The sequence below is a fragment of the Echinops telfairi genome, unplaced genomic scaffold (genome assembly GCF_000313985.2).
Source record: "Echinops telfairi isolate 266 unplaced genomic scaffold, ASM31398v2 ScPeMD7_2;HRSCAF=8, whole genome shotgun sequence".
Lineage (NCBI taxonomy): Eukaryota > Metazoa > Chordata > Mammalia > Afrosoricida > Tenrecidae > Echinops > Echinops telfairi.
In genome coordinates this window covers 6,571,287-6,585,392 of record NW_022103898.1, presented here as the reverse complement: position 1 = coordinate 6,585,392, position 14,106 = coordinate 6,571,287, and the positions used below count along the sequence as shown (strand labels likewise).

General features: G+C 53.9%; 1 protein-coding gene across 1 annotated transcript in view; it reads right to left on the bottom strand.

Moving 5' to 3' along the window:
• The window catches only part of EFCAB6 (EF-hand calcium binding domain 6), a 253,365-nt gene extending 243,209 nt beyond the window's left edge, over positions 1-10,156 (bottom strand). Inside the window, exons 1-2 of the mRNA XM_045290796.1 lie at positions 10,024-10,156; positions 2,666-2,877 (exon numbers count right to left, since the gene is read on the bottom strand). Of these exons, the coding sequence (XP_045146731.1) occupies positions 2,666-2,877; positions 10,024-10,156 (345 nt within the window). The remainder of the gene's footprint in view (positions 1-2,665; positions 2,878-10,023) is intronic.
• Positions 10,157-14,106: the final 3,950 nt, after the last annotated feature.

Here is a 14,106-nt window from a genome sequence, read left to right as displayed (position 1 = left end):
CCTCCTCTTCTCCCTCACTGAGTTATCCTGATTCATTACAACACTGCTCACATGCCCTTCTCTTTGCCATCGTTCGGTGGTCCTGAGTCATTACCGCAACGATGATTGGATGCTCTGCTCCACAACCTCGTCTTCTGTCTCATGGAGTTATACTCGAGTCATGGGTACAACACTGGTCACAGGCCACACGGTTCTACCGCATTGTCCAGCTCCTACAGTCGCCCTGAGTCGTTCCTACAGCAGTGATTACGTGCCCCTTTCTCTACCTCCTCTTCTCGCCTTGAGTGATCCTGAGTCGTCCCCAAAGCACTGATGAAGTGCCGCTCTCTGCTGCTTCATCTCTCTCCGATTGAGTGATCCCGAGTCTTGATCACAACACTGACGACACGTCCTTCTCTGCTACCTTATCTTCTGTCTCCTAGAGCTAGGCTGAGAAATCACTGCCACACTGATTCTGTGCCTCTCTCTTCTACCTCACCTTCTCCCTCATTGAGTTGTCCTGAGTCATTAGCGCAAGACGGACTACAAGCCCTACTCTTCGACTCATCTTCTCCATCACTGAGTTATCCTGAGCCATTACCGCAAGACGGACTACATGCCCTACTCCTTGACCTCCACTTTTCGCACATCAGTCCGACACTGTTTAAGGACCCCACTCTTCTACCTCATCCTCTGAATTATTACTACGACACTGATCACGAGCCCTTTTCTTTACCTCATCTTCTCGTGTTAAGAGATTATGAGTCCTTACCGCAACACGTATTAATTGCCCCCTCTTGACCTCATCCCCTCGCTCATTGAGTTACCCTAGTCATTACCACCACACTGATTACATTCCTTTCCCTCTACCTCGTTTTTCTCTCATTTCATGATCCTGAGTCATTAGTACCACACTGCTCATGTGCCCCTCTTCTACCTCATCTTCTCTCACAGAGGTATCCTGAGTCGTTACGAGAACACTGATCAAGTTTCCCTCTCATCTACGCCTGTTCTCTTTCAGTGAGGGATCTCGAGTCCTTACACAACATTGACTAAACGCCCCTCTCGTCTACCTCATTTTTCTCTCCCCGAGTTATCACGAGTCACTAGTACAACACTGCGCCAATGCCCCTGTACCTCTCCTTCTCTCGTTGGATTATACGGAGTTGTGGCTGCAACACTGACGAGGTGCCTCTCTCATCTACCCCATCTTTCTCCTTGAGTGATCCTGAGTTCTTAGCGCAGTTCTGACGACCTGCCTTCTTCTTCTAGCTCACCTTCGCTCTCAGGGACTTGTCCTGCGTCACCACCACAACACCGATTGCATGCCCCTGTTGCCTACCTCGCGTTCTCTCTCACGGCATTACTTCCGGTCGTTACTACAATGCTGATGACCTGTCCCTCTCATCTCCCTCATCTTCTGTCTTGTTAAGTTATTCTCTTCGACCTCACCTTCCTCTCCTGGACTTCTCTGGAGTCACCGCCCCCAGGCTGATGGCACACCCCTCCAGTCGACCTCATCTTTTCTCCCATGGAGGCATGCCGAGTCCCCACTACAATGCTGATGGTGTGCCCCTGTCATGTACCTCTCTTTGTGTCATTACGCTATCCTCAGTCACAACTGCAACACTGAGTGCATCGCTCTCCCATCCGCCTTACCTTCTCTCGTGGGACTTAGCCTGAGGCCACCCCACACTACTCATGAAGCGGCCCTCTCGGCGACCTCACTTTCTTTCTCGTGGTGGTATCCTGAGTCATTACCACAACACTCATTACCTGTCCTTCCCTTCTACCTCCTGTACGCTCGACTTGAGCTACCGGAGTCATTACCACAGCGCGGCTTCCAGGCCCCTCTCCTCTTCCTCATCTCCTCTCTCACTGGGCTCCCCTGAGTCAGTACACAACCCGGAGCAAGTGCCCGCTGTTCTAAGTGCTTCTTCTGAGTCACGGTGTTACCCTGGGTAGTCACCACAGAATACGTGCCCCGGTCTTCTCCCTAACCCTCTCTGCCTGGCATTATGTTGAGCCACTACCACAGCAGTGACTCCTCACCTTCGCTTCTACCTCGCCTCTCACGGAGTCTCCTGACTCGTTCGCACAACATGGATTAGGGATCCCTCTGTCTACCTCAGTGGTTCTCAACCTTCCTCATGCTGCAACCCTTTCATATAGTTTCCTCGTGTGGTGGTGATCCCCCAATCATAAAATGACTTTCGTTGCTACTTCATCACTGTCATTTTGCTACTGTGATGAATCGGGTGACCCCTGTGAAAGGGTCGTTGGACCACCAAAGGGGTCGCGACCCCCAGGTTGAGAACCGCTCTTCTACCTGGGGCAATCCTGACTCATTTCCACAACACTGACTAAATGCTCCTCCGGTCTACCCCATCTGCTGTCTTGTTGAGCTGCCCTGAGTCGTTAGCACAACACTAATGACGGGCCCTGCTCCTCTCCCTCATGCTATCTCTAGTTGAGCTGTCCCGAGTCGTTAGCATGACACGGATTACGCTCCCTTCTCCTCTGCCTCATCGTCTCTCGTGGAGTCATCCCAAGTCCTGCGTGACCAGCACAGGATGATGTGCCCCTCTCACCCTCCTCGCCTTCTCTCCGTGACACAGACTCTGTGTGTCTGGTCTCCCTCACAGTCTCTCTCACAGTGACCCCACGTTGTGACCGTCTACTGTACCTGAGCCAACAGTTCTTGAAACTGCTCCTTGGAGAGCGGCAGGAGGAAGATGGTGAGCACCCTCTTCAGTTCACTCTTTGACACGGTCCAGTTCTGACCAAGGTCCAGCAGCTGAAAGGCTTTTTTTAAGTCATTCCTTTTCTGGTTAATTTTTTTAAATAAAATCCGTTTAATGTCCAGAGAAGACAGCAGTGGGTTTGCAACAGCTGTGGCTATAAGAGATACGGATGTTTATGAAAGGTGTTGAAAACCAAGAGACTAAAGACCCTTCTACTGTTTTAATAGACTCAATTAAGATTCCACATCAGTCATTTCTCGTAGTATATCTATGTGTCCATTTCAAATCATTAATGACTTGTGATGAACATCCCACGTTTTCAACCTTCTGCCCTTTAGTCAGTCAGAGTAGGAGGAGGGGAGAAAAAGGCAAAGATTAGCTCCCCTCAGAAGGGCTTTTGTCACAAGGAGTGAGAAAACGTGGATCTTGGGAGAAAATTTAGGTACAAATTAATGTCATTTTCAAATTAATCTTCAAACACCATATTTACATTTTATCCTCTTATGGAAAAAGATGCCATTCTTAAATTTATATGGTTTCCCTTTCAAGACAAGGGAGAAATAATGGTTTAGCCAGTGTCTCCTCAAATGGATGGTTCTGACCCCTAGGGGCAGCCTGGGACCGATCCAAGGCAGATGCCTACAGTTACCCTAGTTGATGGGCTAGAGTGCTAAAATGGGAGGGGGGAGGGGGGAACATGGAGTAAATTTTTTCTTTTTTTCTGAAAGCAGAGGCTGATCAGCCAGATAGGTTTGGGAGTCTATGTTCTAGATGCCACAAGGTCATAGAAGAATGTTGACATTGCTTTCAACAAACAACTGGGAGGAGGCTGCTGGCAAGGGGGTGTGGTAAGCAATGAGCGTGCACTCGGGCAGTTGAAAACGAGGCTGGCCCAGTCAATGGCCCCTGCACCATGACCACAAGGTTTAGCGGTTCACATCCACCCTGTGATGCTGTGGGAGCAATGCCTGGAGACCTGTCCCCCTAAAGATGATAGCGGGGGAGATCCCTCTGGGGTCGCCATGCGCCAGAAAAGCCTCGGGGGCAAAGGATTTCAAGCCTGGACCTTTGGTCTGACTGATGGCCTCTTGTGGGTGGGAAAGCACAGGCCCAGGGAGAACAGACACACTCGAGTGGTAGCACCGAGGCTGCGTGCACCCCGAGCTGCCACAAGACAAGCAGCTCTGTCTTGGGAGAAGGACAGCGGGATGCTCCCCAAGGAAGGGGAGACTTGATCTCACGCACTTCAGGCATATTGTCAGGAGGGACCAGTTCTTGGAGGAGAACATCGTGCTTAGTGGTGTGGAGGGGCAGCGAGAGGGAGGAAGATGCCCGATGAGACAGATGGACACCGTGGCTGCCAAGGATCATGAGGGCAATGCAAGGCCGGGTGGGCAGGGCCCTTCTGCTGCGGGGCCCTTCTGTGGCAGAGCCGTTTCAATCGCACTGAACAGCAGCAGCGGTGCTGGGTGGAAGACAGAGCCCACAGCCTCGCCAGCTCCCTGGTGCAGGGAAGGAGGGAGTGGTTGGTGTCAGAGGTATGATATGGGCAGCTGGGTCCATGCAAAAGGGAGCCTGGGGAGGCGGGGCAGGCTGGGTTCTCGGAGGTGCCCACAGCCACGCCCCCCCCGACTCCAAACACTCCATCCTGCTGTCACCTTAGCGCTCCCCCGGGAGAGAGGGCATGTGTCCCTTCTCTTGGCATCTGGGCAGGACAGTGACAATGGTAGAATGGAAACCACCGGCTCCTAAGACAAGGGCATGAAAGGGACCTCGGCTTCCATGGGGGCCTCCTAAATGCTTGCTCTTGGAGGCCATGGGGACACACTCTGGCCAAGAGTGCCCCTTGGGAGGGGGGCAGTCCTGGCCACGTAGGTGAACCAGCTACCCTCGCTGATTCCATCCTTCTTACTCCCCGGCCAGACAGCACCTGTGCGCCTGCACAGCTGGCTTGCATGAACAGAGACAGGCTGGCCTGAGACCTGCCCCGGGACAGAAGGGCAGGTGCAACGAGTCAGGGAGGCTGCTCCAAACCGCCACATCAGAAGCCCTTTGCACCCGTGGACTCCTCAAGGGAGAGGGGAGCTCGCATGGGGGAGGGGGGAGTTGCATCGGGGAGATTGGAGTGGGGAGGTCCATTTGAAAGCTGAAGGGGCAGGCCTGGAGATGGGAAGAGGGGTGGCCACAGGGGGGTGAGGGGGGCGGGGGAGAGAAGAAAGAAGAAAGGAGGCCGGTGCAGCACTAACGGAGAAAGCAGGGCCATGGCGCCCTTCACAGATCCTCACACACATCACACGACATTTCTGGGTACTGGGGGTGCAGAAGAGAATGAGACAGCCCCAGGAGCTGCAGAACTAACACTTACTAGAGGTGAGAAGACAGGGAAGAAACGAGTGACCATGTGACCAGCTCACGGCCGGTGCGATGCAGGCCATCCAGTGCGTTGACAAGGCATGGCTGGAGAGCTCCTTGATCGGAGCGGGTCTCCGAGCAGCCTTGGGGCCTTTCTAAGAGCTGCAACCTGAATGATGTGCATGGGCCAGCCAACCAAGAAGCTGAGAGGAGAACGTCCCGCTCAGGAAAACAGCCCCTGGGCACGGATATGGTGATCTCTCGCTGCTCTCCAGGTTTCCAAGAGGAAGGCCCTCAGCCAGATGGATGGACACAGGGGCTGCAACAACGGGCTCAAACCTAAGAACAAGTGGGGCCCTGGTGCAGGACCAGGCGGTGCTTCGTTCTGGTGCACACTGGCGGTCACTGTGAGCTGGAACCAACTCGATGGTGCCTAGCCACAACAGGAATGGGCTTGGTGAGCTCAGGAGAGTCAGAGGCCAGTGTGGGCGGAGGGCATACATGTTGAGTGAGGTGGAAAGCTGAGGTCTTAGCTCAGAGAGGGGGAGGCCAGCTACCCTAGAGCCCCAGGCACCTGCCTACGGGACTGAGATCTGAGTCCCCGCACAGTGCCCAGACTCAGGGAGGGTGGGCAGCGACGTGAGGTTCTCACAACGTGTTGCTGGCGAGGTTGTTGGGCTGCTGTGTGGACAAGGGCTCCCAGGGGAGCGAAGACTAAGGAAAGAAGTCCTGGAAGGGAGTGAGCCCAAGGTCCAACAGCAGGTGGGTGATATGCTGCCTTGAACCAGGGGTGGGGGGTGGGGGCGGCCTTGGATATAGGCTTAAATAAAAGGAGTCAGAATGGAGAGTCCATTTGAAGCCAAGCTGGCGGGGTCTTGCTGCTGCATTAGCGTCTTGGGGGGAAGGGAGGGTAGAGAAAGAAAGCGCAGCCTGAGGAGGATTCCTACGTGGTGGGCATGGCGGGCCCTTTACTGAGACAGAACCGTGGGGAGCCTCATCTGAGACGCCCACCAGACCCCCAAGCGCGGAGGTCAGGAGGCCCGTGGAGACATGATCTGGGGTTTCCTGAGGAGGTCATAGGTGTAGGTCTAGGGCCGAGATGTCACTTAGAGACACGGCAGTGGACCGGGGACTCCCCTGCGGAGAGGACAGAGGTGGAGAAGAGGACCTAGCATTGATCCCTGAGGGAGAGGAGAGGCTGGGACCTCCAACAAGACCTCCATGCTCACCAATGCAGTCCCCGCGCTTCCCTCTCCATTGCTGACTGTCCAGCGTCACTAATGACCATCTCTGTGCTCGGACTGAGGGAGGCCCCGGGGAGCAACGGGTTAGGTGTTGGGCGGCTAACAAGGTCAGCAATTCAAACTCACCAGCCACTGTACAGGACAAAGATGGGGCTGTCTGCGCCCACAGAGACTGGAAATCCTGTGGAACGATTCTACGTGGGCCGACAGGGTTGAAATTTGATTTGATGGTAGTGTGTTTGGGTTTTGGGTTTCCGGATGTGTTGTTGTTTCTACCAGGCCTATAGCTCCTGACTTCCTCCTGAAGCTCCAGACCATGTGCAGTGTTCTCCGAGACCTCGGATGGTGTCTGATGGTCGTCTCAAACATCATGTGCTCAAAGAGATCCACTGACTCCCAGTGTCCTCCACCATGCAGCCACGCGGATCTCAGAAAGAGCAGGTCAACACCCCCAGAGGACACCACTTCCCCCTCTGGTCCCTCCTCCTGCCCCAGGGCAGCCACGGAATCCAATCCTGATCTGTTCATTTACACGCCGTTTTGAAAGGCTTTCCCATTTTTCTCTTGTCGCATCCCCACCCCATGGCTTTCCCAGAAGCCCCATCTTTGCAATTGATGGTTCCAATTTGAAAGTATCAGAGAAATATTGATTTGAAACTATTGGAAATTCCCTGAAGGAAACCTTCCCCCCGCCCCCCAATCTCATATGCCTAATGCAGTATCTTAGATTTAGTGACTGTTAGTCAAACAGTTGCTTCTGGGGGGCCATTTCACCCATGTGAAGTTTATCCCAAACAGCACATGTCGCAAGGGGTCTCTGTGACCCATGGATGGCTGAGCGCAAGTTCTGTCGGCCATTCACTGCCCTGATCGCAGTGGGGGCCTTCGTGAGAGAAGCCACAAACAACAGATTGACTTCCGTGAGTGTGTGGTGGGCAAAGAGGCCAGCGCAGAAAGGGGTGGTGACCAGGCAAGCATCTCAGACAAGGGTTATCCTGGCAGATTTTCTCAAAGGACCCTGGAGAATCATGGGGCTTAGGAGGATGCAGTTTGAAGAAGATGGAAAAGTGCATTGTGTAGGAAAAGGCCCGGAAAGTGACACCTGGAAATTTCCCCCACCACGGCCTGCTCATTCTTCCAGGGCAGAGAGGGCTGCCCTGCAAGAAGTTCCTGGGGAAACCTGCTCTTCTTGACCCTTCCAACTTCTTTTGGCCTCCAATAGTCAAACAACATTTCAAAGGAACATGACTTGAGTCCCTTCGGGAGGTCAAGACTGTCATTTGGATGTGGTGCTGGATTGAAGAGGGCAGAATTCTTCATGTAGAGATGTAGAAAGACGGAAGGTATGGGATGATGGAAGATCTGTAGGCAGTACTGTTTGATTCATCTTCGTATCAGCAATATGAAACCTAAATTGCCTGCTGGTGGGCGTAGAAATTGGGCCACTCTTCTCCGAGGGCAATTTGACAACGATGTTCTACTACATCCGTTTTGGATACGGATAGTCACAACAGACTGTCACTCTCACCCAAGCAAGGAGAGCGCGTCGGATCGGCGAAAAATGATCGTGTTGAGAACCACCCAAGAGCTGAGGTTGCCAAAAGCCACGGACATCTACAGGATTTAGCATCAGACAGACAAGGGCGATGGACATTGGGGGAGAAGGCTCTGCAGGGTGAGAGCGAGCCCTGGGGCCAGGCTGGCAGTGACCAACCAAACACCTGAAATTAAAAAGCAGCCCCAGGCTTGAAGGTGAAATGACCAGCGATAGAGAATGGGCCTTTTTGCAGTGCTAAAGCGTGCGATGTCCATCTCCCAGTGGAGTATCAGGAAACAAGATGCCCCGATGTGTTTCACAGAAGAGCTTTCAAGACATGCGTTTGCAGCTTCTACAAACCCGACAATAGCAGGTCAACACGGAACTTGAGGTTCCTGTGCATTCCCTTCTGAATGGACCTCTTCCCCACGTTTCCCAGCTTCTGGAATGAACCCAGAATTCAGAGGAAACCCAATTCTGTTTGGAGCACAGGGGCCGTGAGCACAGCGTGTAGAAAGGGCCCACGAGGAAGACACTGGTGAGCCAGCCCAGAGGAGCCGGCCTGGGCCTTGGGGGAGGTCCGCGCTGCCATGTGGACAGGCTGAGTGGAAGAGTGAACCCTTTACCCAAGTGACAGGACCTTCACAAGTGTCTCCCAGGGAAGAAGCAAGACGGCCGGGTAGGTCCTGAGACGAAAGGAAGCTCGCACTAGAAGGGAAACCACTCCCCTCCTTGTCCAGATATGTCCCCATCTCCTCGTTAGGAAACAGGTGTTTCCGGAGACAGGGAGCATCCAGAGCAATGTCCTCAGGAGAGGAGGGGGCACAGTCCCCGAGTGGGGTGTGAGGCACAGGGGTGGGGTGGCCAACAACTGCAGGTTTGCCCATCACCGCCCAGTAATCGAGGTGCTGGGAACCATATGGAAGGTACCATGGATGGCTAAAAGGCCACACCGATCCGTCTGGGAAGAAGTCCAGCCAGAGCGCTCCTGAGAGGCCAGGATGGCAGGCCGAGTTGTCAGGAGAGACCAGTCCCTGGAGATGGGCATCCTGCTGGGTAAAGCGTCAGGCAGAGAGAGGGAGGGCCGGGCCTTGATGAGATGGATCGTACCGTGGCTTCGCTGTCTGTGAGGAGGGGGCAGGACCGGGGGTGTTTGGTCGTGTTGTCCATCGGTCCCCCCCCTCCCAACAACAACACCTGCTTCTAGGACACCTACAGGCAACACCAGCATCCAGCTGCTTCCTGCTCATCACCCCCTCCGCCTTCTTCTCCCCCTCTTCCTCCTCCTCTGCATCCTCTGCTCTTCCCTCGCTTCTGGGTGTGGGCATGGGCGTGGGCGTGGGCGTGGGTGCAAGTGTGCACTGCTCTGTCTCCAGCCTGGCACACACAGCTGGCCCCCACACATGCTGCTTGAGTGAACTGGCTGCATATTTGGGTGTGAAAGCAGAAATCACAGAGAAAAGTACTGCCTGCCGGCCTGGAGGAAGACCCTTGATAAATCTTTGCACCTCGACCCTGCCAAGGACCAGGAGGTCACTCAGAGAAGAAAGGTGCCCCACACGTACCACGGTGGGAAATGTCTGTTGCAGAATTGCCAATAACATAAGCGCCTCACAACAAAAATAAGACCCCTATGCCCACAGTCAGGTCATCGTGGATGCCCTTGGGTCGATTCTAGCCCATAGCTGCCCCGTGGGGCGGGGCAGAACTTCCCTGTCATGCGTGAGCCTCAGGCTGCTGTCTACAGAGGCAGACCGCCAAGCCTTTCTCGAGAGGGGCCACGAGGTGGATTGGAACAGCCGACCTACCCGTTTACGGCTGAGCTGCTCTAACCATGCTGCTGCTAGCAGTCTTGGAAGAAATGAAGATTCAGGACATGTTTGTGAGTGAGTGAAGGAGGGAACGAATTAACAAATAAACACAAGAAACAACGTGGACTTCAGGGGATTCGACGATCAGATTGTCCTGCTTTGGAACTGGAGTGCTGCCAGATGGCACTGGGACAGCAGCCAAGCCCCGGCGTCCAGGCCTCACTGCTGGGCTCCACATCCTGCCTCGCCCCTGGAGATGATCTGCTGCCTCTGGGCAGGCTGCCGGCTCCACCTGTGCCTCAGTTTCCCTAATCCTGTGGTGGGGGCACCGCCCCAGTTGGCTCCGGCCTGCTCACCTGTGGAAGAAGGTCTGAGCATCTTGTGGAAGCAGGTCCTCGAGAAAACCCTGCAGGGCGACGAGTGGGGCCGTAGATGGGTGCAGCTCTGATCAGGAAAGTACAGCATTTGCCCATCAGGTGCCATCTCCATTGTTTCCATTAAGCCCCTGTGATGTCAAAAGAAAGTACGCGGGTTACGTGACCTCCAAGGGTGCCTGGCAGCGGTGCTGAAGCCCACCCGGAGCCAGCTGTCTAGGCGATTCCGACCCCAGAACAGAAGAGAACTTGTCCATGGGGATCCCAGGGGGGCGGGTGCTTAACCCTGTGTGCCACCAGGGCTCCTTCGGGAAGATGGTGGATCCCCACCCCACCTCCCAGAGCTCTGAGGGAGGGGTGTGGCTGATGGCTTCGTCCAAGCCCTGCCCTCAGAGGCCGTCCCTGGGAGGCCCCACCCACACGCTGTCTCTTCGTGAATGGACACAGATCTCAGCCGCTGGGGGCAGCCTCCTGGGCTGAGAAGTCGAGCGTCCAAAGGGGAAACAAGCCAACCAAGAGCAAAGGCCATTGCTTCGCATCGTGGCTGCCAGAGACAGTAGGTGACCGTTGGACGAGCTGGCAAGAAAAGCTGGTGAGTGGGGTGCCCCTGGGGCTTCGACAAGCTCCCACTCAGTCCTGGGAATCCAGGGTGCCACCACAGGGCTCAGGCTGCTCACCACAAAGCCAGTGGTTTGAAACCACCAGCCCGCTCTTCGGAGAAAGATGAGGCTTTCTACTCCTGTAAAAGGCGCCCTGGTGGTGTAGTCATTACTCATTGGACCACTAACTGCAAGGTCAGAAGTTCAAAACTACCAGCCGCTCCATGGGAGAAGATGGGGTTTTCTCTCCTGTAAGGAGTGACAGTCCCCGAAACCCGCAGGAGCAATTCTACCCTGTCCTATAGGGTCGCAGTGAGTCGGCATCGACTCGATGGCAGTGAGTGTGCACACACAGGGCAGTGCCCACGCTGAGGCCAGGCCCCATAAGGGGGTGTGCTCTCTGCTGACCTTGAGGCTCTGCACACACAGGAAGGGGAGGCTAAAGCAGAGTCGGAGGCAAAGGCTTACAGGCTGGTGGTTTCTAGGGTTCACGGTCAGCTCAAGGAGCCGTGGTGGGTTTGATGGTTAAGCATATGGCTACTCAATGAAAGGTGGGGGTTCAAACCCATCAGCCATGCCACACACAGGAGGAGAGACCAGGCAGTCTGCTCCCAGGAAGCCCCAGAGGGCAGTTCTGCTCTGAGAGTCAAAGGGGACCTGACCACACCGAACACCCACAAGGAGATGCCAGTCCAACCACGTGCTGACCACTGAGCAGACGTTCAGCCAGGGAGTGTGATCTGGCTACTGCGTGTCTGAGTCTGCATTCCCAGAGAGCCTTGGGATAGGGATGTAAGTGTGGGGCACTGTCCACCTGCCGAGATGGACATGAACGCAGGAGATCAGGTAAGCACACCAAGAATGGTGGCAGAGGAAGAGAGACGGATGGGGCCAGGACTGAGCCTGGATACTCTTCAGCCCCAGCATTCCAGGAGAGGAAGCCAGCAAAGGTGCCTAAGAAAGGGCAGCTGAGGTGGGTGGCGGGAAGCCAGGAGGCTGTGTGCCCTGGAGGCCAAGGTTAGGGGTGCAGTGGTAGATGACAGATGCCAAAACGGTAATCATCTATGATGGGCAGTGGGTTAGACAGGGTTCTCTAGAGAAACAAAACCAGGACACGTATGATTTTATATATATTTACATAGATAGATATATGCAACATGAGAAATAAACAGCTAACTAGTCTATAGAGCAGTACAGATGGCTCAGTGCAACTCGCTTCTGTGAGACAGTTAATACACTGGCGGTCCTTCAAGTCTTGAGGGCCACCAGGTGCAAGTCAAAGAAGCAGACAGCTGAGATCTCTGTAGAGCAATTCAGGCAATCTGGCCACAGGCAGCAAACAGCAAGGCAGGTCACCAACAGTCAGCCAGATGATAGGATCTGACGGTCCCCAGATCAAGTGATATATACTCCAGTAGTGTGGTGAAGCATGTCTTGAAGGAACCTCAAACTACGGTGACACAGTCCATCGGCTGGGTGTCCCACAGGTAGTGTAGCTTGCAAATTGGGGCACACTGGCCCAATCATCAAAGAGCAAGAGACAAGAAAGGTGAGGCTCGCCGAGCCATTTATCTCTCTGCCCTTCAATTGTGCCAGGTTGGCACAATAAACCTACCTATCACAGAGAGGGAGAGGTCTTCTTTGGATTGAGCCCCGGATGAGAACCACTAAGGATCCCATTGGGCAGTGCAGGCAGGGTGGTGGGCGTGGAAGCCTGCGCTGGTGGATGGTAGACCTCCAGGTTGGAGAAGACTTATCGACGGTAATTCAGGTGTTGGAGGGAAGTCTGCTCTCAAAAGAGCGGAGGAAGGCAGAGGAGCTGGAGAAGAGAAGGGCCCAGACTTGACGTGCCTTCAAGATGGGCATGTCCCTGAAACTCAGGACAGATGAGACCCTCAGGGATAGGCGTGGGAGTAGCGACATCATGAGGGCAAGGGCAAGGGGGTGGGGGGAACTAGGGGGAACCCATCACAAGGTTGGATAGAGGGACAAATAACAGAAATGTGGGGGAAGGGAGACAATGGACAATGTAAGACACGAAATAACAATAATATATAATTGATCAAGGAGTCATGAGGATGGGAGGTGGGGGTGGGGGGAAATGAGCTGATACCAAGGGCTCAAGAAGAAAGAAAATGTCTTGGAAAGGTTGATGGCAATAAATGTACAAGCGTGCTTAATACAATTGTTCTAAGACTTGTAAGAGCCCCCGAATAAAATAATTAAATTTTTAAAAACTGAAAAAAAAAAAAAAAAAGGTTGGTGTGTCTGTAACATGCCTGAACACTCAGGACAGTCATCCAGCAGGGAGGCAACGAGCCATGGGGCAGGAGAGAGAGCCCTTGGGTCTATGAGTTTGCAAGGGGTGATGCCATCTAAAGGGAGACCTGCTGGTGATCTGAACGGTGGGGCAGTCTGCCATCACACGGCATCCAGCATGGGTTGGAATCAACCCCATGACACCCAACACCCATAACAACCTGGGAAGTCTGTCCCTCGTGACCAAGAGAAGGCACAGGAGATGGACCCAAGTGTGATCCGGGGAGCTGGGGGAAGACCACTCTGATTGTTCCATTTTCTCACAGGACGTCTGCAGAGGATGAGGAACTAAGGTCAGCAGTAGCTAGTGAGGCAACAAGGTCATCGGCAGACAATGATAAAGCCTCCAGCAGTCCATGAGGAGGTAAGACCATCAGTAGACCATGAGCAGGTAAATTCATCAGCAGTCAATGACCAGGTAAGGTCATCAGTAGTCAATGAGGAGGTAAGATCATCAGTAGATCTCGAGCAGGTGAGGTCACCAGCAGTCAATGACCAGGTAAGCTCATGAGTAGTCAATGTGCAGGTAAGGTCATCAGTAGACCATGAGCAGGTAAATTCATCAGCAGTCAATGACCAGGTAAGGTCATCAGTAGTCAATGAGGAGGTAAGATCATCAGTAGACCTCGAGCAGGTGAGGTCACCAGCAGTCAATGACCAGGTAAGCTCATGAGTAGTCAATGTGCAGGTAAGGTCATCAGTAGACCATGAGCAGGTAAGGTAGGCAACAGAGAATGGAGGCTGGAGAGAGGTGTCTCCGATTGAGACCAAGGGATGGAGACTGATTGACTCAGATTGAGAGTCGATGGGACCGAGGATGAAATCGGTATCTAGACACAAGGTAAACGGGGCAGGAGATGTTCAGTGATGGCCAGAGCATCTTGAGGTCCATGACCCTGAGTGTGTGAGCCAGTCCACCTGGGAGAGTTTGTCCCCTGCTGAGGTCAGCGGCCCTGGTTGGCAGAGAGCTGGATTTATCCTGCGTCAGGACTTTGAGAAGTAGGGGTGGTACAGCCAAGGAAAGAAGGAACCCCAAGAATTATGAGAAAGCGTGAGTAGGTGAAAGCAAGCAAGATTTGAGAGGACCCTGCCCCTCCCCCAAGAATAATTTATTTCAAAGGATGGCACTGAATCTGCAGCTTCGGGA